This window comes from Dicentrarchus labrax, unplaced genomic scaffold (assembly GCF_905237075.1).
Source record: "Dicentrarchus labrax unplaced genomic scaffold, dlabrax2021, whole genome shotgun sequence".
Taxonomy (NCBI): Eukaryota; Metazoa; Chordata; class Actinopteri; family Moronidae; genus Dicentrarchus; species Dicentrarchus labrax.
In genome coordinates, this window is record NW_026136711.1 from 3716146 (window position 1) to 3740580 (window position 24435).

Sequence of the window (24435 nt, forward strand, 5' to 3'; positions counted from 1 at the left end):
CAAACATAATGATTTAAGGCCCTTCATAACCTTTGACCCTTTGTATGTTTCTGAACTCTTCATATCTACACACCTTCCTGTTCTCTCAGATCCTCTTCTGCTGCCCAACTCACCACCAGGGGTCCACTCGAGGGTCCAGAGCCTTTAGCTGTTCTGGCCCCTGCTATAAGGATCCTGTCCCATAAGACAGCTGTAATGTGACTCTCCTGTGTTGATGATGTAGGAACAGGTGAAACAAGCTTTCACCAGGTGAATTATTGTAGCTGTTGTTGTAATACTCATTTTGGCCACAAGAGGCTGAAGTGCACCACTGCCCCATGTTCTAAACAGAAATAATAGCATCCATGTTTTCTTCCAGGTGAGTTTTGATACAATATGTTGTGTGTTAGTAAGTTATCTGACCTCTGTGGATAATTGGGCTCCCGGTAGAAACCTCCTGAACCATGAACACTGAAGAAATCCTAACCGGGAGAAGCTGACTGCAGTGAATGAAGAAGAATGAAGAATTACTTGGATTGTAATGGTGACGTGCATTGCTGTCGTTTCTACAAGTAGCAGTCGCCCAAGTCAGAAATATTCATTTCCATTTCCTTTAATGTGACTTTATTACTGCATTTATTTCAGTGATCAGACCTGAAAGATAAAAAAAACTATAAAAAGAAAGAGAAGAAAAAACACATTAAAGCATCAAACCATTAAAAACAACTATTCCAAAAGAAACATTTTAATACAGAATACAGTTTACAAAATAGACCAAAATACATTAACCACAAAACAGTTATTTTATTAAAAAACAAACAAACAAACAAACAAGAGAAGGTTTATCCTAGAAATTATGCTCAGTGGTGACGGCAGCACTGACATCATCATACTGTGGGTCCGATCCCTCGTCGTCCTCGCTGAGCTGAGCCATAACCATGGACACAGGAGGCGTCTTTGCTGTAGAGTTGAGTATTCATTTTATTCAATATTATACTTTTTTTTAAAAGTCAAATTGGAAAACAGATTTTTTTAGTATGTTGTGGTAAGGTGATTGACTGATTGCCATTTAAAAGTCTTCACTTTTGTCCAGACTGAAATATCAACAATAAAAATCTCTATTGGATTGATTGTGATGAAATGTTTGACTTTTCATCTAGCGCCACTGTCAGGTCAACATTTGTGTTTAATGTTTCCAACTGTATTTTACAATGTCAAATTATACCAGAAGATATCTCAGGACACTTTTCAAATACCCAACAGTTCCTACCATAAGCAAGCACTTGGCGACAGCATTAAGGCAAAACTTCCTTTTGAGAGGCAGAAACTGCGTCTTTTTGTGACAGGATGTGCTGGATTCTTTTCAATGTTACATAGGTGAAAAAACGCAGTCCTAGAAGTTTGTTGTTTTTTGTTTGTAGTTAAGGACATATCCTGATTAAAGATAACTCCAAGATTCTTTATGACGGAGCTGGAGCCTAGGATAGTGGCATCTAGAGTAACTATATCATTGGAAAATTAGTTTCGGAGGTGTTGAGGGCCAAGTACAAGTACTTAAGTTTTTATGTCCTTAAAGCAAGATTGTAATTTAGCTAACTGATTAATTTCATTTGGCTTAATCGATAGATATGATTAGGTGTCATCTGCATAACAATGAAAGTAAATTAAGTGATTCCTAATAATGCTGCCTAAAGTGAGAACGTCATGCCAAAACTAAGAAGGTAAACATGACACCTGCTAAACATCAGCATGTTACCATTCACCACAATTGTGAGCATATTAGCATGCTGATGCTAGAATTTAGCTCAGTAAAGCACTGCTATGTCTAAGAACAGATTCACAGAGCTGCTAGCATGGCTGTAAGTGTTACCTGTGGACCTGTGACGATACAAAGACACCATGAGGACAGTAGAGATGCAGTATGGACAGAACACCACTAGGTGGCAGAGCAGTCTCAGCCAAGACATGGTTGGATGTGTGGTGGATGAGCCGCGGGGATCTATAAAAACAAACACATCCAGTCAGATTAATGTCCAAAATCAATATTCCCTCAAGAGATGTTTACAGCTATACTGAAAAGCACCAGCGGATTGTCGGCACTGATGCAACCCTTGTACCAGACAACTGTGGTTCAAAGGATTCTGGATACAAGCAACCAAAAAGCAGAGAGCTGTTGTCATATGAGCCAAGAAAAAAGAGCACATGAGCACACATGGAGCTGAGAATGCATTAAAAGGAGATGTATGACTGATGTTTCTACTCACCTCTGACAAACAGCCAGCTGGATGGAGACTCTTCATGACCGCCGATGTGACACTTGTAGAGGCCTTCATCAAATGTGGAAACATTGTGGATGGTCATGTGACCTGTAGGCTCAGTCCTGATGAGGGAGCCATCTTTATAGAAAGCAGCTGTGAGGTTGGAGGGAGGGGTCTTTGTTTTACAGTGCAGAGAGACATCATCTCCCTCCATCACAGGGAGGACAGGACTCTGCAGGATCACTGGTCCACCTCAACACAAAGACAAAATAAATGTCTCTCTTAAAGATAATGAAATGTACGTTTTCTCTGGCCCAGTGTATTTTACAAACACAATGTCTTTAATGTTGTCAATAACAAATCTTCTGTGGTTCATACTCATGTGGAACAGGTTTTTTTTATTGCACCTACCATGTACAGAGATTTTGACAGAGTTGCTCCGCTGCCATGCAGGAGATTCACACCAGTAAATTCCACTGTCAGGCACCTTTACCGTTAGGAACAAGCAGCCATCAGGGGTAATACTTTGTTGGGGACAGCTTTGCAAGACCAACTTGCCGTCAATATGTACGGCCCTCTTGACCGTCCATCCGCGAGAGATGCGGTCGTGACCACAGCTCAGAGACAGGTTTTTATACTCAAACAGCTGAGCCGAGTTAGGCGACGGTGTGAGCGAGGCTGGCGCAGAATTGTCTGGGGAGAGATACAGACTTTCACTGAGCCAGATCAGGAACAATCAGCTGCAGTTCCTCTAATGACCACTAGATGCACTGTACAACCATGTCTTCTACAAAAAAACCTTTGTATGCTGTGTGGCTGCTGTGGTTTTGCCAGGTTGTTGTAGGGATATTAAGGTTACTTGGGTGTATTATTTGTTTGCAGCAGTCATACAAGCAGCATTATAATTGTTTATTTGAGGATTGTCCGTCAGGTTTGGGCACAGAGAAAGCACTGGTGAAAATTACAAATGACCTTTTCATTGCCTCAGACAAAGGACTCATTTATGTACTTGTCTTTTTAGATCTCAGTGCCACATTTGACCTGCTGGTCTTTCACCACTGACATGTTCAATAACTTTTTCCGCAAATTTGACCAATTACTGTTGTTTCAAAGCATTGTTTTTCTAAACATTGAGCCATATGTCACCAAACTCCCTTCTTGTTTCCTGTTGACAAGATGCAGACATGTGCAGACGTAAATGTCTCGCAATTTTATTTTTACAGGAACAAGTTGCCTTCAAATTTTAATGAATTATACAAAATAATCGCTAATATTTTTTGCAGTTTTCATATTTCATTGCAAAAAGAAGAAATTCCTCAAAACATGCTCATACATTTGATGTATGACTGATGTTTCTACTCACCTCTGAGAAACAGCCAGCTGGATGGAGACTCTCCATGACTGCCAATGTGACACTTGTAGAGGCCTTCATCAGACCTGGAAACATGGTGGATGGTCATGTGACCTGTAGGCTCAGTCCTGATGAGGGAGCCATTTTTATAGAAAGCAGCTGTGAGGTTGGAGGGAGGGGTCTTTGTTTTACAGTGCAGAGAGACATCATCTCCCTCCATCACAGGGAGGACAGGACTCTGCAGGATCACTGGTCCATCTGAACACAGAGACAGACTACAGCATTTCATCCATTTACACACAGATATCTGAACATGGAGAAAGATGGAAAATGTATCTACAACTAGAGTGTTAGATCAATGGCTGGTTAATGTCAGGGAGGGTGCTGCGTGGTGGTTCTTTAAAGGTTGTTATCTTTTAACAAAGGATCTTATTGTTTCTGGGTTGCATTAATTATGTGAAACAGTTGATGCACATTATGAGAACCCTGTCTGTCTCTAATAAACCCTGTTTGGTCTGCATATATAATATTTTATAATCTGCATTAAATAAGCCTGCATGATTCACATTTGTGTTTGTCTTTCCCTGGGTTGGAGAGTAGTGTAATAGTTTTCTTCATTAGTAAATGATTCTATGATCACATTTGTTTATTGAAGAATGCTTTATAATATCGGGAAGCCATCAGGACCTGGTGACTTGTTATTCTGTTATTCTACTATTACTGAGTACTCAGAATTATGGCCAGATTGATGTATAACATGTTTAAAATCTACTGTTTATGTCTCTGTTTTAATTACCTGGTTACATTTTTTAATTTGCTAATAGGAGAAATGTGCTTGTCTTGTCTCCAAATTAATAATAATGGTACCATGTCCTCGCCACTGCTGCTTCTACGTTTCCAAGTTAGTGAATTTAAGGGTTTCTGTAATGTGCAATGTATCTGTTCACATTCACAAATTCCTTTTTCTAACTGAATCAACATTTTCTTTTTAAGATAAGAAAACCTTTATTTGTCCTGCAATAGGGAAATTGCAGTTTGCAACAACATACAGAAAGGGCAGAATAAGAGATAACAAGAGCAAAGAGTAGCTCATAAAAGATAAATAATGAAATAAAGTAGCATTGCACAGACTGGTGTCAAACTGGTGTTTTGAAGTTTTTACACCTTGTGGTGTAATACTATTGCACATATTAAGAATGTTCGTTGTGGAAAGACCTTCTATATCTTTCCTTCACACATCGAGGGTGAAGCAGTCTGTCACTGAAGCTGCTCCTCAGTTCTGTCAGGTCACCGTGCAGGGGGTGGGACTCATTGTCCAGCATGGATGACACTTTAGCCAGGACTCTCCTGTCACCCACCTCCCTCACTGAGTCCAGAGGGCAGCCCAGGACAGAGTTGGACTTCCTGATGATCTTATCCAGCTTCTTCCTCTCCCTCTCTGTGATGCCACTGTTCCAGCAGACCACTCCGTACAGGATGGCTGATGCCACTACAGAGTCATAGAAGGTCTTCAGGAGTGCCCCTTTCATTCCAAAAGACCTCAGTCACCTCAGAAGGTAGAGCCTGCTCTGTCCTTTCCTATAGAGTGCATCAGTGTGGTGAGTACTGTCCAGTTTGATGTTGAGGTGAACACCCAGGTAATAACTTTTATAAGAGTCCACTTGCTCAAAGTCCATTCCCTGGATGTTCACTGGTGAGGGGAGGGCAGAACGGCGTCTGCGAAAATCCACCACCATCTCCTTGGTTTTCCCCACGTTGATCAGGAGGTGGTTTCGCTGACACCAGTCCACAAAGTTCTCCGTCAGTCCTCTGTACTCTGCGTCGTCATCGTCTCTGATGAGGCCAACAGTCGCAGAGTCGTCGGAGAGTGTTGTGTCTGAAGTCTGCTGTGTAGAGGGTGAAAAGAAAGGGGGCCAGGACAGTCCCCTGGGGGGCACCCGTGCTGCTAGTGAGCAGGTCAGACACACAGTTCCTGTTTCTCACAAACTGTGGACAGTCTGTGAGGTAGTCCATGTAGACAGCTGGTGGTCCACACCCATCCTCTCCAGTTTGTCCCTCGGAATCACCGGCTGGATGGTGTTAAACGCACTGGAGAAGTCAAAAAAGGTGATTCTCACAGTGCTGCCGGGCTTTTCCAGGTGTGAGAGAGCTGGATGTTGCAGGAAGATAACGGCGTCCTCCACTCAAACATTAGGACGGTAGGCAAACTGTAGTGGGTCCATGGAGGGGCCCACCTCGGAGCGGAGACGTCCCAGTATCAGTCTCTCCAGTGTCTTCATCAGGTGGGATGTAAGAGCCACCGGTCTGTAGCTGCTAAGGTCTTTAGGGTGCAATATTTTAGGCACCGGAACCACGCATGGCTGCATGGGGGGGAGGAGTGGGTGCTTGATCAAACCTATTGAAATGTAGATTTAGATCGTTGACCCACTGTCGATCCTCCTCAACCTGTACATGGGGTGTTTTGTAGCCCGAAATGGTTTCCAGGCTTCTCCACACCCCTCTGATATTCTGCCTCTGCAGCTGCTCCTCCATCTTCCTCCTGTAGCTGGCCTTTCCCTCCCTGATCTTCCTTCTCAGCTCCTTCTGTACGGTCCTCCCTGATCTTCCTTCTCAGCTCCTTCTGTATGGTCCTCAGCTCATCCTTATTCCCTGATCTTAATATCAGGGTTAATCCACAGCTTGTTATTTGAGAAACAATGTACCACCCTAGAGGGAACGATGTTCTCAAAGCGGAAGTTTATGTAGTCCGTTATGCAGTCTGTCATGGCATTGATGTCCTCCCCATGTGGATCACACAGTTCTGTCCACACAGTGGTGTTGAAGCAGTCCCTGAGAGCTGCCTCGCTCTCTGCAGTCCACCTCTTCACTGTGCGTGGGACCACAGGCTGCCTGTGTACAGTAGGCTTATATACAGGCTGCAGGTGAACAATGTTATGGTCAGCTCTTCCAGGGGGGGGAATGCAGAATATACCTCCTTGGTGTTGGCATAAAACAAGTCGAGTGTTTATTGTTTATTGTCTCTTGTGGGGCAGGTGACATACTGAGTGTATGTGGGCAGAACAGATGAGGGAGAAGCATGATTGAAGTCTCCAGAGATGAGGAAGAGGGCCTGTGGGTGCTGTGTCTGCAGCTCGCTGGTAACTGAGAGCAGGGCATCAGAAGCTGTGTCCGCTTTAGCAGATTGGGGGGACGTACACCACTATCACAATAGCATGTGAAAACTCCTGTGGCAGATAGTAGTTAGCATGAGACCATACTAACAGTTCAATGTCCTTACTACACAGTTGTGCTTTAACAGTGCAGTGTGTAGGTTTACACCACCTCTTGTTCACGAACACAGCCAGGCCTCCTCCTTTCCCCTTACGGCTGTCAGCTGTTCTGTCTGCCCGCAGAAGGTGAAAGTTGTCCAGCATGTGGCGTCTGGGATGCTCGGTGTGAGCCAGGTCTCTGTGAAAAGAAGGACGCTGCTCTCTCTGTACTCCCGTTGGTATCGTCCGTCTTGTTGGGTAGAGATCCGCTTCGTGCATTGTTACGCCGGCCGGTCTGGATATTGTTAAAAATAAGGACTCCCAAAAACAACAAAAGTGCAGTGCTGTCTTAAAAAGTATATACAAAGTAATTTCCACAAAAAGGGAAGCAAAAAGTGAAATAAATTAGAAAAAAAAGAGAGATCGAGTAAGAGCTGACCGGCGCCGGTCTGACTTTAGGTGCTCTGTATGATCAAATATGGCCTCTTATGTTTCCTTTGAGAAATGATGTGATGCTGAATTCGAGTTGGTCTCTAAACAAGTATCTATGTGAGTATTTATAAATACTATAAACTCTGGGTCTTTCAGTAAATATGATTTAAATCTCTGTATTAGGATAAACTAACAGCGTCCCCATCGTAAGCATATTCTGAGACTGAACACATTCATTCTAAAGTATGTGTACATCCTTGTAATGTGGATGTTTATATGCCATATGTCACAGACACAGCAAAGTCTTTGTGTTGGCAGTTTGTGTTTCTTTGGTAACGGTCTTTGTCATGATAATTGCGCCTCCACCGAGCTGAATCATCATACAAACCCTGATTCACTTCCTTTTATTGTCATCAGTTCCCTTTAAAACAATTTATGTGAATCACTGAAATGTTGTCAGTCAACAGCAGATATGTTTTGGACTATGTCTATGTTGACTCCACATGTTGTAAGAGTTTGTTTTATTTAATAACTAGCACTGACTGATGATATTGAATGAGATGTCAAATCTGTGGTCAGCACAATACATGTGCTGAAAAGGAAGTAGAAGAGGAAGTATTGTCCAGCAGGCACAGTGTAATGTAATTTTATGGATCTTACCAGTGACAGTGATGTTTATGCCATTACTGCTGTCTCCGTTTTTAGATTCACACCAGTACACGCCACTGTCGGGCGTTTTCGCCGTCTTAATCTCGCAGGCAGAGAGAGTGGGGAAGCCCCAGCCGGACCCACACTGTGACATAAATTTTTCCAAACTGTGAACACATCATCACAGTTAATTGATCTGTTTGAATTAAACCTGAAGAGACAATCCAACATTAGTCACAACATCAAAACCAGAATCAGACACATTGGTTGTTTCTTGCTTGTTAAAGTGATCGATCTTAAACTTGCAGTCCAGCGTCCGAGGAATTACTTCCAAATTCTGCACCTAGAGCCGTCCCGATTACTACTGTTGGGCTTTGATACATCAGTTTGAATGACAGAGAGCATACTAAATGTAAAGACTACAATCCAATGGATGATTTGGAGAACGATCGTCAGGAGGAATATAAAGTGTGCCAGGTTTATTGGTGACGGAGTAAAACACAAAAACTGCACCTTGTGTATCGCCACACGTTCCATTCACCAGGGCCGAACTGCTCACAGCTCACAGAGATCTTCTCATAATTGAAATGTTGAGACTTGCTGGGAGAGACGACCACAGAGGCTGGAAGAGACAGAAACTGATTTTTATTTTGTTTATAACATTTGCAGTGTAAAAATCTGTGTATTAGTTTTGAGCTGCTAATGGACAGTCTGTCCGTCCACCGCTGTGTTCCAGACTGAAATATCTCAACAACTATTAAATGGATGGTCACAAAATCTGGTTCATGCATTCATGTTCCCCTCCCCTGCAAGGCTAATCTATGTTGACTAACAGGAAGTTGTTAATTTAAACCTGAAATTGATATGTTTACTTCAGAAGATGCTTTTTTAGTAAACAATTTACATTTTACAATTTATAAGTTTTGCTTACCCCTTACATGTGACTATATATAAATGTCTCTCTTTGAACCATCTTCAAAATGTGGTTGTCTTTTCAACACAGATTAGTCCAGGGCCCACATATATGAACAATGTGAAGGCACAAGTATCATTTACACCCACTTCTCACAAGTGGTATTTATAAAAAAAGAGGAAGTGTGCAGCTCTCACTGCTTCACACCAATATATACATGTTGTCATTTGCAGTCTACACACCCGTCTGTGAACTGTCAATCAAACTTCATTGTGATGATTTACTTTTGTGTTATCAGCTTGATTAAGATCAGCTTAAATGTTTTCATTTTTTCTCTGTTCAACTTCTCTGTCCTCTTCCTTTCATTGACATCTGCTTATTTCTGTACACACAGTCTGGCCCCTGAACTTTGTACATCCTCCCTGATCCTTCCTGTGTGCCCCAAACATGTTGTTCAACTGGAAAAGTTATAATCCAGGCAGCCATTACATTCCTGTTAAAACATCTCTGGTAGGGACCTTCTCTCTCTCTTCCCTCTCCGGCTAATAAAGGCATTAAATATGGTAAAATTACAAGAATTTTCCAAGAACGTGCCATTCTCCACCTGTCCGCCAGATGTCCTCTAGTTGTGCTACCAATCCTGCTCACCTGACTCCAACAGTCACCTGCCTCTCATTACCTCATCAGTCTTTACAAGCGGCTCACCTGCCTTCTCTTCCCTTTGCCAGGTCATCACATTGTCTTCCAGCCACCTGGACCAGATTTCCTGTTCCTGATTTTCTTGTGCACACAACAATACAAGAAGTGACCAAATGGACCCAGCAGGTCTGGGGTTTCCATGGACCATGAAATGAGGTGACTAGGCTGTCAAATCTACCAAAACCAATAGAGCAGAAGTACTTGTGCTGCAATGCATAACAAGGCGGAGGTTGATAATTTCTGAGTGGGTATCCCGACTTCTGATCTGAACACGTCCCAGTGGACAAGAGGAACAGAGGACTCAGCTGATACTACAAATAGTAAAAGTTTGATGGGAAGGTCATTCTGCTTTCTGTTCTCTTTGTGTGCCACCATTTTGCTCGCCTGAGTTCCCAACTTAAAAATTCTGACTTGAATGAACGCTGCATTGCACTTTTCTGTGTTTAAAGTAGTTTTTGTAGAGTACTACATATTGCAGCATCAGCTGAGCGTTTATTGCCACTCCCAGGCCAGGATGAATGGGGACAGTTGTGTCAGGAGGGGGATTTGGCATAAAAAGCAGATGCAACATTGAATACGCAGATCATCGCCTCTGTAGTGACCCCTACGGACGGAAAGCAGCTGAAAGACTAGAAGACACAAGTAGTTTACAGGAATTGTGAATCAACTGTTATAGTCCTCCAAATTAAAGTACATATTACGTGGTTTGGTGTCCAGAGCGATGGTAGAGCGAAGTGTTTTCTGAAGTCACAATGAACAGGATGACGATTCTGGTTCTGTGAAATTGATCGGCCCTCCCTGGTATTTTTGTCCACATGAGTACCTGTGGTGAGCATGGTTGTACCCACTGGGGCCTCTGAGGTTACTAAGTACTCAGTAAAAGTTGTGAAATAATTGTCTAAAAATAACTTAACTTTGATGCTTTGATGCGTAGCCCTTAAGCCCTCGAGCAAGTCTTTGGACCTCAGTATTTCTAAGACCTTGCGTACAGCAGTGCTAATGAAGAACTCTGGAACAACTAAAGGAAAACGGCACTGACATTTTTTTTGATAAAATTGATTAAAAAAAACTGCAAAAAAAACCCCAATGAAAACAATGTGGTAGAAACACTGCTGCTTTTGTCCACAGGGGGCACCAGAATCAACACCTAAGGAAAGTACCATGTAGAAGTTTTTAAGGATAGGGGAGCTTCATCGTCATGGTTACTTTTACCACTCTATTACGGTTAGTGATGATGGTGGTTGTGTGTTGACTGTTGACTGGTGGCAGGAAACAGGATGTGGAGAGTGATCTTTGATGTTTTGTTGACCTTTGCTCCCACCTTCCCCCATTATGGGTGACTTCCTCGCGTCATAATCACAACAACCACTAGGGGCCACTGGCAGCTCAATATAAAGGTTTTTTTGTTTGGAGGTGTTTACTGAAATAACTGATGCAAGAGGACAGACCTAATCTGAAGCAGTGGGGCGGCGGGGGGCATTTACAGATAATACAGAATATGCATCTGCAACATTAAGGTGATGTCCTCATTAATGTGTTAATGAGTATAATCCAATATTATACATTAATCTGAAATGGAGCATTATGCAAACTGAGTAGGCACTACTTAAACATCTTTATCCTCTGAGAATAATTGAATTCTGTTATACACATGAAGCTTGAAACTTACCACGACTGTGGACGAAGATACTGCAGATTCTCAACGACACTGAAACAACAGTCATAGTCAGACTACTGTGTGTGTGTGTGTGTGTGTGTGTGTGTGTGCACAAACAATTATTTCACCAAATCAAACATTTAAATATTCAGCTCCATCATTACTGGTAACTGTATAGTGGGGCAGGTAGACGGAAATATTCATAACAATGGTGCATTTTGCGATTAAAGCGACACATGTAACACAGATGTGGGTTTATAAGTTTTGATATTGGAGCGTTGCAAATTCATCCTCTCTCAAAATGGCCACCGAATACATGAAATGTTTCTGAAATTTTTCAAAAACTGATTTTATGACTTTTATAGATGCCAAGGTGTGTTCCAGCTCATTAGATTAGATGTATTTATTTGTCTAAGGATGCTTTTTAAAAGCTAAACCTGAGAAAAACACAAAAATTAAAAGGCGCACTGTCACCTCAGGGTCAAACGTCTCCCTTGTCTGCAGGCTAGAATGACAACCGACTACAGAATGGCAAGATCTTTCCATCGATGCATTTCTCTTGTCATTAGCGTTGCAGCATTAACTGACAGAGATCAGAACTTTGCATATTCATATATATTATTTAGGGATGCACCAATACCACTTGTTTCCAACCAAGTACAAGTACTTACATTTGGGTTCTTGCCGATGCGAGTACCAATATGAGTACTTAATAACACCATTGCAGTTCTAACAGTGACTTGAAAAACATGTTTTTATTCTCATCATGTATTCCTCACATTGACTGCAACAAATTAAATATCAATGATGTTGTTGTAACAGTTGCTTTAAATTGTTTCTCCTCGGCCTACCTGCGCAGCTAACGAGAGGTAATCGGAGTAGTTTTATGATTACAAGTACGAGTACAGCTCATTATCAGACCGGTTCCTGATACTTGCATCAATGCATCCTTAATATTTTTATTTTAAACACGTTTATATAGAAAACAGTGGTCAGGCTACAACATCATACTGAGGTAAATTAAAAACCAGTTACTTTGTTTAGTCTTTGTCACACAATGCAAATGTGATGGTAGCTCTGAACGCAACCCTTAATACACTTGCGTGCTACAAGCTCATTGCAGGCTTTATATGCCTCTACCGGGGTGGTCCAGTGAGGTTTATCCAGACCCTCATCGGTCTTGGTCCAACCCCGGAGAGTTGGGGACGCAGGTGACGGCAGTAGTGCCAGTCCTGAAACTCAGCTGTGAAAAAGGTCTATACACAGAACTGAGAGTGGTTGCTAAGAAACGAGTGAGGAATAATTATAATCCATGAATCACTATTAACTCAGAATGGAGGAGTATTTAGTAGATAATGGCAATTTACTAGAGAGCTGACTGGGAGATATTGTATGAATGAATGATCAGGGAAGGATTACTTCATACACTTACTGTGAATAAACGCACATCGCTCCTGATTGAGCAGTAAGTATTAAAGATTGTTAAATTACGTAAAGTGATACATCCTACTAGTTAGTTACTAGTTATCCTTTATTACTAAGTAGGTCAATTTAAAAAACTCTGTTCCTCGTTCCTTTGTAAGACGTGTGTATGTTACTGTAAAGTTGAATGAAAATACGTCTCTATTACTGCCTGAAATGCTGAATTAACAATGTTAAAAGTGTTTACTACTTACGGAAGAAAAGCAGAGTTGCCTTCATTGTGTCTGCAGGTTGAAGCGTCACTGACCGTCTGGTAGAAATGTGGTAGAGTACATCCTGTTAAATCAACCACAGTGAGGGCGGGAGGGGGTGTGAGCACAGCACATGGCAGAGTAGAACGTATATTTTTATCCAACTTAGTTCTGATATTCATGTGTTAATATTTGATTGCATGTTTTCATTTTTTTAATTTTCAGTTGTTTTAAATATCATGTGTTGTATATATATTTCCTTTTTTGCTGTTCACCTGTTCATGTCCACAAAGAGACACTGAAAAAAAAGGCTCACATCCTGTTTATCTGAAAGTGGAGTCTTGATCTTTCACCACAGATAGCTTTGTGAAGTCGCTTCAGTAAAGATAACTGTTACAATAAATCCACCTCAGAGTTCTTTAGAAATAAATCCTCATACTGCAACATAGTTCATGAACATTCAATACTTTTTAAACCTTGTATCAGTCACTACTTCTTTTAAAGACAACATTCTACATTTCTGGAAATATTTTATTATCTTTTGTGTTCTTGTGTCAGTACAACTGTTCTTACTCCCAAGTTATCAAATAATTATACTTGGTCACGTTTGCTGTACGCTGCTGGTAACCCTCGTCCGCTGTTGAAGTAAGAGCCAGAAAGTCTGCATATGGAGGTGGTCGGTTGTTGGTGTCCCATGTGAAACCAAAAGTCAATGATTTGTTGAACATTATGTACGTACCTTTTCCTAATCCGTTTTTTTTCCGACAACTTGCAAACGTGAAGTTAGTTGTTACCTGAAAGCAGGTTTTAACTTCACCCTTAACAGTTAAACCTTTTGTGGTAGTGTTGATTAAAATGATTCAGAAGCTCCAATCATTCTATAGTTGGGTTTCTGTATGTATCTGGGAGCCAATAAGAAGGGGTCTGAGCTCCTGTGAAAGCAGTAAAATCTTAAATCTATGGAGGCCGCTAATATATTACAAACAATGTTTTTAATTTTTTAACTATTTTAATCACAAATAATGCATTTTTCAGTTGAATTACTATTATTTCTTTTGTATTGACTGCTTGCTTTCTATTGGATTCACAACTCGCAAAAACCAATGCATCCTCCCACCAGTGGAGCACTACATAGGGTACTGTGCGTTCTCGCTTTGAGTGATGGCAGTTGGCATATTTCAGGCTGGTTGCAATATATGTTCGAGACTCCCACAAAGCTCAGATTATAACTCGAACCCTGTCTATAGTACTTCTGTTACTGGAATAAAATTCCCAAATACACGTACTAGTGATACTGCAGCTACTGCAACACCACTGCTTTTACTGCAATAACAGCAGTGTTAGTGTCTCTAAAGTGTCCGACCCTGCGGTTACTTGGCTGCACTGTGGTCTGAGGAGGAAGAAATGAAAACATATGATACTAGTAACAGACAGGAAACACTCAAAGGCAGAACTCTACTGATTGTATCACAGTATAGTCTGTCACATAATGACATTTTTAATTCTGTTTCCTCTTTATTGAGAATTTGTTATTGCACTTGTTTTACCTCACATTGCTGTGAAACTGTGCTGTGGTGAATTCATGTTTGAAAAAATAAAGTGACACTATCAACAGCTCTATTCTCTCTCACACACCTTTAATCTTCCCATAATATCACTGGTAGCGCCTTCCTGCCTAAGGTCAAATCTTACGAATAGGTCGGCAACATCACCAGTGTTTGGTGTTTGGTCCTCATCTTTATCCGCCGATGCGCTGATGACGCCAGCCTCAGAGTCATTTTTGACTGTAACCCCTCCTGTGAACACCACGTCAAACAGACCAGCACAGCTGCCTTTTTACACCTGAAAAACATGGCTTGTGTCTGCCTGTCTCCTCTTGCCCTGATCAATGCTTTTATCATATCCAGAATTGACCACTGCGATGACATTTTTTTATGGCACATCATCCAAAATCCTGAATAACTCAATCCAATTATACCCAGAACTATGCTGCTCGCCTTCTCCGTAACTACCCCCTATCCCCCGAGACTGTCCACGTTCAAATCACTAATCACAACCCATCTTTTCAGAAGTCATTGACTGTTGTGTGTTGTATGTTAGCTAACAATAATGTAGATGATCTAGCTAACTAGCTAGCTAATGATTACTATAGATTAGTTAGCTAGCATTTCGCTGACATTAGTTAAGATGTGACTATATATACTGTATGTTGTTTTCAACATGGACATGACATAAAATACTAACATAAACTAAATCAAGTGTAATCATTTGTACTTATTTTTATACTATTGATACAGTAAATATCTCTTAGTGTCTAACTTTATTATGTTATGTTTTATACTAACTAACTTACCTAACTGACCTCTTGTAGTCGTAGCAGTAAGTGACACAAGTCTTGAGTTTTCTTGTTTTACTATTATATCATATAATTGTATCCATCATATACAGCGAGGTAATGCAAATCATAAAGGAAACATACAGCAAAGACATAAAAAAAAACACATCTGCAACTATAGAAGGTTAACTTAAGGTGTATAATATATAGCTTTCTGTTGATTGTCCAATCAGAAGCCTCATAGCTTGCTCTCAAGGGTCACAGTGTCTTTTTCTTGACCAATCCCGTTGCTGGTTGGAGCTGTGGCTCCGCCTTCTGCATCATCTGCTGAGAAAAAGATCAAAAGTGTCAGTAAATATATGATTTATCTATCAATCTATAAGGGTAGGGTTAAGCGAGGGTCCTCACAAGTATAGATAGACCAATGTGTGGTGTGTGCTGACCTTTGACCTGCCGGGTCAGCAGACGTGGTCCTGCCAGTCCGATACCCAGAGCTCCAATAGGCGCTGTGGTCAGGATGGCTAACACGGCTAACGTTAGCACATCCAAACCGAACTTAATTAAGGTCTCGTCGCCCTCCTCCCTCGCCATGTCCAACGCCTTGGAGCCAATAGCAGCCTGACACAAGATAAACAGATAAACACACGTTGGACAAACAACTGAAAGCCTATGAGCATTGAGATTCATGTAGTCTCTGAGGAGGTTCTGCAGGTCCTTTATAAGGTCCTAGAGGTAACTTAATAAATGGGAAGCGGTTCTAGTGGTCCCTAGGTGGCTCCAGGTGTCATTTAGGTGGTCCTAGGAATCCTTTATACAGTTCTAGGAGTCTAATAGGAGGTTTTAGGGTTCACTTCAGTGGTTCTTAAGGTCACTGATGAGGTTTTAGAGGTCGTTTAGGAAGTTCTAGCAGTCAATAAAGAGGTTCTACAGGTCCATTGGGTTGTTAGACATCAATTAAAGGCTCCTAGCAGTCAAAGGTGGTTAGTTGGTTCTTCTGGAGGTTTTAGGGGCCATTGAAAAGGTTCTAGAGGTCCTTTGGGTTGTAAGTCATTCTTTAAAGGCTCCTATAGGTTTTAGGGGTCATTCAGGTGGTTCTTGTTAGTGATGAGGTTCTTTATCACACACACACAAACAAACACACACACACACACACACACACACACACACACACACACACACAGACCTGTACGGTGGCTTTAGGCAGCCAGGCCACAGAGATGAAGATTTTCTCCTTCAGATTAAATCCTCCGAAATGAACCAGCAGGAAGGTGACAAGCAGGCGGATCACCAGACCGATGCTGATACAAGCCAGACCTAAACCTGAACACAGAGAGCCAACAAAGAGAATGTAAAATATGTGTTTGATACCTGGTTTACTTGTTTCCTGGTTGTTTTGGCGCTTACCCACTGTACTGGGGCTGAGGGTTGCTATGGTGATCTCTGCTCCAATCAGACCAAAGAGCAGCGGCTGGAATACATCCCACGACTGGCCTACCATGGCTGCCACCGGGGCCTGGACATACAGATGAACATTAAACTCAAACAGTCCAGAATCAGTTGTGTGAACAGGTGTTTAATCCAGATTAAAGTTGTTACCTTGTCGGTCTTCCAGCCCAGAGCAGCCAGAAAGGCCAGCACCAGTGTACAGAGACCACCAGCTCCGGCAAAACCAATAACATGACTGAAGAAGACAGAAAATACGGACAGACCCAACAACATGAAAGTCCTCCTCAGAACCAGGTCCTCCTGCAGGGAGACAGAATAAAGAGTTAATTCAATCACATTTAAAGTTTATAAGAACACAAAATCCAACCACAGTCTCACCTGGTCTTTGCTGGGGAAGCAGTACAAGAACAGACCCAGGATCAGCCCGGCTATGACCCCTCCCACCACCTCCAGCAGACCCTTCAGTATGTTCATCCACGTAGAACCTGCAGGGCAAACACAGCATGAAAGAACAGAACAAAGTGGAACCAAGAGGAACAGAATAAAATAACACAGACCTGTAGAGAATGCGATTCCCAGACAGGTAGAGAACCCGGTTATGGCCAGAATATCATCAAAACTCCCAGCAGCCATCAGCAGGGTGGGGATCCCCTGAACAACACAGAACATTAGTAGAACGTTAATAGAACATCACAGAATTACAATAAATAAGTTATTAGAGACCTACTGGAGATTCTAGTGGTAACTGAAGAGGTTCTACATTTCCTTTAAGAGGTTCTAGTCGGCCTTCATGACATCAATTCAAAGGAACACTGAAACTGTTCTTGGTGCTCGGGTGGAACAACATCATCCAAACACAAATTATCATTTATAAAGCAGGTTCTAAAAGTCCTTTACGTAGTTCTAGTGGTCATTAAGGGGGTTCTAGGAGTCCTGGAGGGGGTTCTAATGGTCACTAAGCATACTTTGAAGCTACTAATTGAAAGGCTTTTGGAAGTCCTTGTCGTCTTTGAGGTTCTGAGGGTCTTTAGGGGGTTCTTGTTGTCTTTGAGGGGATTCTAGCAGTTCTTTAGGTGCATATATTTGTAATTACTGGGGAAGTGTTCTTTGAGGAAGTCTTTAGGGTGGTTCTAGTGGTCATTAAGAAGGTTTTAATGGTTCTATAGGAGGTTTTAGATGGTTCTAGAGGCTCTTTAGAAGGTCTCTGTGATCACTGAAAAGGTTTAATGGCTTTAGGAGGTTCTTGTCATCACTGAAAAGGGTTGGGTGCTCATCTAGGTTTTATTGGTCATCAAAGAGGTTCTTGTGGCCAGTGAGAAGGTTCTGTGAGTCTTACAGGTGCTTCTGGTGTTTTTTTGATCACAGTAATGTTTTCAGCTGATGGTTTACCTTCTCCACTCCGTATCCTTCTCTCTGCAGGAGCAACATGGACGGAACCACAACTGCTGGAGAGACTGCAGCCAGGACAAAACTACACACACACACACACACACACACACACACACACACACACACACACACACGCACACACACACAGTCACTGTATTGATTTTCAGTACAATCTCACAGATACAGAAAGCTGTTCTTTCCATGTATCTATTCATGATGAAGTGTGTGTGTTACCCCAGTATGAAGCCCCAGACCCACGGCAGACCCAGCAGGAAGTGAGAAACCACAGCAACGATGCAGGCCTCCACCACACAGGGGCCGATTGCGAGACGCACACACACCGCCTTCAGACGCCTCAGCGCCTGCACACACACATTTCATTATGAGGTACGTGCAGTTTATTTTACTGTGTGTGTGTGTGTGTGTGTGTGTGTGTGTGTGTGTGTGTGTGTGTGCACACTCACCGAGGGGTCGAGACCCAGTCCGGCTCTGGTCAGGATGATTGCGAGGGCGATGTTCCTCAGAGCTGCAGACCAGTGAGTGTCGATGTAGACGGCGTCCGTTATGTAGGGAACATTACGCAGCAGCAGGCCGGCCAGCAGCATACCTACAGGAGGTTCAGACATTTAAGACCGCACTCAGTCGTGATCAAGTTTTAGAATAGTTAGGGGTCAGGATGGGTCGTACCAAGCAGTGGAGGGAAGGGGGGCAGCGTGGGCAGTTGGATCATTCCCACCAGCTTCCCTCCCAGCACGGCGCAGATGAAGAGGATGACGATGCCAAACAGGTTCCCTCCAGGTAAACACTGACTTCCTGTGATGGACCAAACGACTCCGAACAGCAGAGCGAACAGACACACTGCGCGCGCGCACACACACACACACACACACACACACACATACACACACACACACACACACACACACAGGTTAATACACACAGTCTCTCAGTCTCTACAGTGTTCCCCTGTTGGAGCTGACCAACGGTGGCCATTTTATTTGACATTTTGCAAATTATGTTTTTATGTTAGTACTTCAACTGATGGACTGTGTGTGTATTAATGTATTAACACACACACAGACACACACACACACACACACACACACACACACAGACACACTCAGGTACCTTTAGTAATGACCAGGCTGAAGAGTCCATGAGGTCGAGGACATCTGTCCTTCAGGCTGATACAAGACGAACAGCAGGAGGACGAGTCAGATGCTGCCATCTTCATCCAAACACACACACACACACACACACACACACACACACACAGTATGTATATTTATATATGTACACACAGAGAGAGCTCTTCCCCTTTGAAAGTGAGAATTTATACATTTATTTAAATATACAGTAATATGCCATAAAACGTGATTAGCGGGTTAGCTGGCTAACTTAAGACCTTTTAGTCTCATGAAACTTTGATCAATGCAGATGCAGATCACCATGCTGGTCAGACCAGGATCAGAACCAGGATGAGACCAGGATCAGAACCAGGATGAGACCAGGATCAGAACCAGGATGAGACCAGGATCAGAACCAGGATGAGACCAGGATCAGAACCAGGATGAGACCAGGATCAGAGCACGTTACTGGATCAATGATCCTCTGTGTACTGTCTCAGTTTCTGGCTCTTAGCTCCAGTGAGAGGAAGTCTTATTGCAGCAGCACACAGAGACACTTCCTGTTTCAGCATCAGAGGAAGGTCTGCCACACTCCTACTGACTCATAACTCACTCAAATGTAAAACACACACACACACACACACACACACACACACACACACACACACACACACTATCCTGCAGTATGGCAGTGATCCAGTGACAGTTGTCTGTACATCTGTGAGTTCACTGCAAACAGGAGCTGCTGACACATAATTCAGCTACTTTTAAGTTTGACAAAATGTAAACAAATACAGAGAAACACGGCAGCACCATACAGCCTGGTGGTAAAAGACGTGGTGGAGACCAGAGGAACTGTTAAAGCAGCAGATTATCAGCTGTCCACATACTTGTTAATGTCTGTGATTGGCTGTTTCTTACAAACTGGATCAACACACATCATAGTGTGACCACACCGACCCTCGTTTCTATTAATAGCTGACCTTTCTGTGTGTGTGTGTTGACAAACACTCACCCCGGCGGTGTCGTCCAGTTCGTCCGTCTTCCTCCGCGGCAGGACGGTGATCTCTCTCTCCTCCTGACTGACCTGAACTTTACTCCCTCGCTTCACAACAGACAGGTGTGTGTGTGTGTGTGTGTGTGAGAGAGAGAGAGAGAGAGAGACAGAGAGAGTGTTTAAATTAGTCATTAAAAAAGAGACATGTAGAGTGTGTTAACAGAGAGAGAGAGACATAGACAGTGAATGGGGTTTTGCACTTTGTCCACCACAGCGGTCTGTGCTCTGATATGTGTGTGTGTGTGTGTGTGCGGGCTGTTGCTATCTTTGTGAGGACCAATTTCAGTTCTGGACCATTGTAGTCAGTGTGTGAACTATACCACAGCTCACTTTTTCAACTTTTGAGAGTGGTGGGGGGGTCAGTAGTCGGTCAGCTGACTATAAAACAGAGACATTAATAATGGTGATTCACAGACTGACTGGGACTCGGAACATTTATTTAATATATATTATATTCTTTATTAAAGTGAATTACGAACAAATCATACATCAGTAGTAGCTTAAGTTTACTCATAATCCATGATGATGAAGAAAAATAGAAATGCATGGCAATAACAGCATATTGTCAGTATTTAAGAGACCCCCAAAATGTAACAAATCATGTTTCAGGGGACCTTCTGTCTTATTAAGAGGACCCGAGCTGCCCCTGTAGTTCACACACTGCACTGACCATTTATTACATTTTGATTTATAAAGCATCACTGGGTAAACTTCCAGCAGATCTCTGTAACCTGCTCTGTCTCTGGTAGTTTGTCTTTTCTTTCTAATATACCCGGTTCTGACAGACATTCTCACTGTGCATCGTGGGTATGGAGTAATGTGCAAAAATTAATGAATTTAAGTGCAAGACTGTGGAGACAGAAGTATGTGGTTGTTTTAGGCCATTGTGTTTATTCTTATTCTGTTTTATTTGGAGAATAAAAACACTGGAAGATGGATTGAACAGCCGGCCGTCATAGGAAGGTGAGGGCGCGGTGGTGTTGACCTGAACTGGTCACATGAAAAGTGTCAGAAATTCTTGTGTAAAGAATGAAAAAGGAACATCACCTCAGTCCGTAACCGTACTCTGATATTCAGGTGATTATACACTAATGAAAACATACCTATGAATCATTTATTACATTTCTGACAATACATCCTGTAAACCAGTAATTTTGTGCCTAATTGGTGCAAACTGATTGATTATTGACAATCTAACACTGATCCTGGACGTAGTAGGACTGTATAAAGTTACTAAGTAATGTGTTACAGACTGGACAACATGTCCACATACACCACCATGTCCTCACTTGCCAGGTGTAAAGTCAAATTCAGTCACTCACACAGCTAGATTACATTATATAGATACATATTTTATGATAATCTTAAATCTAAGAGTTAAATTAGGTAAGATTTCTAATATCACACACACAGTGACTGTTTGCGCATTCCTTGTTTTTTCCCCACCCTCCTTCGTTTGTCCTTCCTCCTCTTTTTTCAATCCATCATTCTCTCTCTCGTCGTCTCTTTCTGTAGTTAATAAACAAGATTTATTGTTTCATCAGTAATCATTAAACCAGCAGATACACTCACACACCTCTTACACACACTCACATGATGGAAAATGTTCTCAGCCGTTGTTGATCTTAATAACCTCGCAAACCTTGTGACCTTTCCTCTAGCGCCACCCTCAGGACAAACGTGTTACTCCACCAGTGGACAGACTCGAAGATAAATCGTCAGAAACTTTATGAGCAGCTTCAGTTTGTCAAATTCTTTCAGTTCAGACTGCAGACACTCAGTCTGCTGAGTCAGCGTTTCCTAACTCTGCTTTAACCTTCAGTGTGTGTGTGTGTGTGTGTGTGTGTGTGTGTGTGTGTGTGAGCAGATATAGTTTATGATTCACTAATCATCCTGTAAAACATCAGAAGACACATATGACACATATAACCAGCCAATCAGAGCAGCAGATCGGATTACTTCACCAGTTAGTGCCGCCAGACCTCCTCCAGCCCGATTTTGCTATAAATATAATAAATAAATAATAATTTCCTCAACATTAAATAAGCAGAACGAACCCTTAAAGATTATCTGAACCCACAAAACCAAGTTTTTCACCTGAAAGCGTGTACATGGGTATTTAGTGGTGGGACATTTTAGAGCAGAGTATTTACAGATTGTGCTATAAAAATGCATAAATAGCGCCCTCTACTGGCTGAAACCCGAGCATTGCAATTGACCCTTTCTAAGCCCCGCCCCCTTTTGCTCCAATAACAGATGAGCTTTCTCCTTTTCTCTACTTAAACATGCTACATGCTAGGCTAGTCTATGTTGAGAAGACAACCACAGTTTGAAGATGATTAAAAGAAAAGAGACAAATATATATTAACATCTTAAATTAGCTAACTGTAGACTAGCTAACTAATCTACATCAATCGTTAGTAAGCTATTTAGATCTGAAAGCTCATGTGAGCACAATGCTAACTAACCAGCTAGTTAAAATCCATCAGGTGGTGGATGCGGCTGCACATCTGGATCACAGGTTTCATTAAGAGACGTGAAGACAAACAGTTGGTACCTCAGCTTGTTTCTGTCCATCGTCACTCGTCCGCAAGTAGCGCTTGGTAGATTCTTCGTCCATCATCTGAAACAAACACACACATTTGTACTATACTTGTGAGGACGCTGATTTACAAACTTAAACTGAATCTAATTCTGCGCACACAAACACGCTGTGTCTTTAGTATTTAATTAGATAGCAGCTATCCCAGTGCCAGTACACTGCTCTCCAGAAGGCCCAACGTCAGCTTCACGTATATATAAATATACACACACAGTTCATACGGAAAGTATTCACAAAACCTCCAGCTCTGAACAGAACAGGCTAACGTAAGCAAGCTGGCTAACTGCGCATGTGCATGTCTCAACAGATAAGAAGGAAAAAAGATGTCTCACTCGTTATTTACTTCAATTATCAGGTCCAGTGAGAAACTGTTTTATGAAGCAATATTTAACTTTTGGCGGCTAACGTTAGCTGAGTTATCTGCAAACTTGTTGTTGCTTGTCCTTGTTTCTAGTTGTGATGATGCGATGTGACGTCTCACGTTTATCCTCCAAACAGTGCGATTTTATTCTGCTTATGATTTTTAATGAATTATACAAAAATTTTAGGCTGCAACAATCCCAAAAAAGACACGAGATAAACCTCAGAACCTCACAAGACTGCTTCCAGAAAATGTTCAAAAGCTTTTAAAAAGTCTTTATTGCTGATTATGGACATAATCTCTGCTAGGAGTTAAACATGCTCAGTACCAGTCTGACAAGAGATATATTGATCAGGTCATTGCTGAACAATAAAGTAATCACATTATTGTAATATGCTACTAAGTATAGCCCAATATTTATTTTTATTTACTGCTAAGTACAGGCACTATAGAGTGAAGCATTGTGGGTTTGAGCTCAGTTGTATTAATGAAGCCTGTTTATAATAATAAAGATCTTCCTGATAAAGTTTGATCAGAAGGTTTCTCTGAGTCACTGCTGCCACTAAGCTACACGTAAAGTAAAAACCTTAAATCAAGAACAAGTGGCCCGTTTACGGAAGCAAAAAAAGGCCATAATAATTAAAATTAAACCACAGCAACCACTACTGGACCATATTTCACTCTGTAAACCATCAGTAGGTTCAGAGAGTAGAAAATTAAACGTTTTGCAGTTTTAAATGGTTTGTTTAATTCACATTATTTTCTTCTTAAAAAAAAAATGCTTCTAATTTTGGTGAAGACTGGATGAAATATCCCCATAAACCGTCATGTCCTCACTTTGCAGGTGTAAAGTAAAGTTGGTCCTGATAGTGAAGCATGAATTCAAACAGGGTTTTCATCAGGTTGTGTTTAATTTTATGTATCAGTAATAATTTCCATTCAGTCTCTTTTACTCTATAAAGGAACTCTCATTTATTCATGTGTTTGTAACTCTTCCTGTGAACCAGTAATTGGGTCTTTAATTGGTGTAAACAGATTAATTATTGACACTCTAACACTACTGGAGCTGACGATGGAGTGTGGAGACATCCTGACACTCATTACTGACCAAAGTAATCACATTACTGTTACATGTTACTAAGTACAGCCCAACACCAAGTGATCATTGATCCTCACAGTGAGGTCACAAGGTTTTTAAGAAGGTCATGCTTTTTATTAATTCCCTCAGTCAACAGTCCAGCTCTCAATTAAATTCAGATT

General features: G+C 41.8%; 3 protein-coding genes across 39 annotated transcripts in view; 1 reads left to right on the plus strand and 2 right to left on the minus strand.

Moving 5' to 3' along the window:
* LOC127372309 (butyrophilin subfamily 1 member A1) overlaps positions 1 to 24435 on the plus strand; it is a 113110-nt gene that overhangs the window by 1889 nt on the left and 86786 nt on the right. The window lies entirely within an intron of this gene.
* LOC127372301 (sialoadhesin-like) lies at positions 587 to 12940 on the minus strand. 5 transcript variants are annotated; one of them, XM_051415856.1, is made up of 10 exons: positions 12862 to 12935; positions 11198 to 11236; positions 9535 to 9609; positions 8430 to 8538; positions 7929 to 8083; positions 3601 to 3846; positions 2649 to 2930; positions 2244 to 2489; positions 1850 to 1978; positions 587 to 939 (listed from the first exon to the last, which is right to left on the minus strand). In XM_051415856.1, the coding sequence occupies exons 1-10, from the start codon at positions 12884 to 12886 to the stop codon at positions 827 to 829; spliced, it is 1419 nt and encodes a 472-aa protein (XP_051271816.1). In that variant the 5' UTR covers positions 12887 to 12935; the 3' UTR covers positions 587 to 826. The 5 variants fall into 5 exon arrangements, with proteins under 5 accessions (XP_051271816.1, XP_051271817.1, XP_051271818.1 ...); XM_051415857.1 differs by lacking the exon at positions 9535 to 9609 and having other exon boundaries at positions 12862 to 12940; XM_051415858.1 differs by lacking the exon at positions 9535 to 9609 and having other exon boundaries at positions 7929 to 8061; positions 12862 to 12921.
* The window catches only part of LOC127372300 (sodium/hydrogen exchanger 9B2), a 10157-nt gene continuing 975 nt past the window's right edge, over positions 15254 to 24435 (minus strand). Inside the window, exons 2-15 of one of the 4 annotated variants that reach the window (XM_051415854.1) lie at positions 22770 to 22835; positions 20171 to 20260; positions 19157 to 19256; positions 18716 to 18886; positions 18493 to 18635; positions 18263 to 18390; positions 18029 to 18110; positions 17197 to 17290; positions 17018 to 17124; positions 16790 to 16939; positions 16598 to 16706; positions 16377 to 16513; positions 15637 to 15811; positions 15254 to 15520 (exon numbers count right to left, since the gene is read on the minus strand). In XM_051415854.1, coding sequence (XP_051271814.1) covers positions 15432 to 15520; positions 15637 to 15811; positions 16377 to 16513; positions 16598 to 16706; positions 16790 to 16939; positions 17018 to 17124; positions 17197 to 17290; positions 18029 to 18110; positions 18263 to 18390; positions 18493 to 18635; positions 18716 to 18886; positions 19157 to 19256; positions 20171 to 20260; positions 22770 to 22835 — 1641 coding nt within the window. In that variant the 3' untranslated portion in view covers positions 15254 to 15431. Of the gene's footprint in view, positions 15521 to 15636; positions 15812 to 16376; positions 16514 to 16597; positions 16707 to 16789; positions 16940 to 17017; positions 17125 to 17196; positions 17291 to 18028; positions 18111 to 18262; positions 18391 to 18492; positions 18636 to 18715; positions 18887 to 19156; positions 19257 to 20170; positions 20397 to 21805; positions 21825 to 22769; positions 22836 to 24435 lie in introns of those variants that run through there. The other 3 variants (XM_051415855.1, XM_051415853.1, XM_051415852.1) reach the window with 3 other exon arrangements.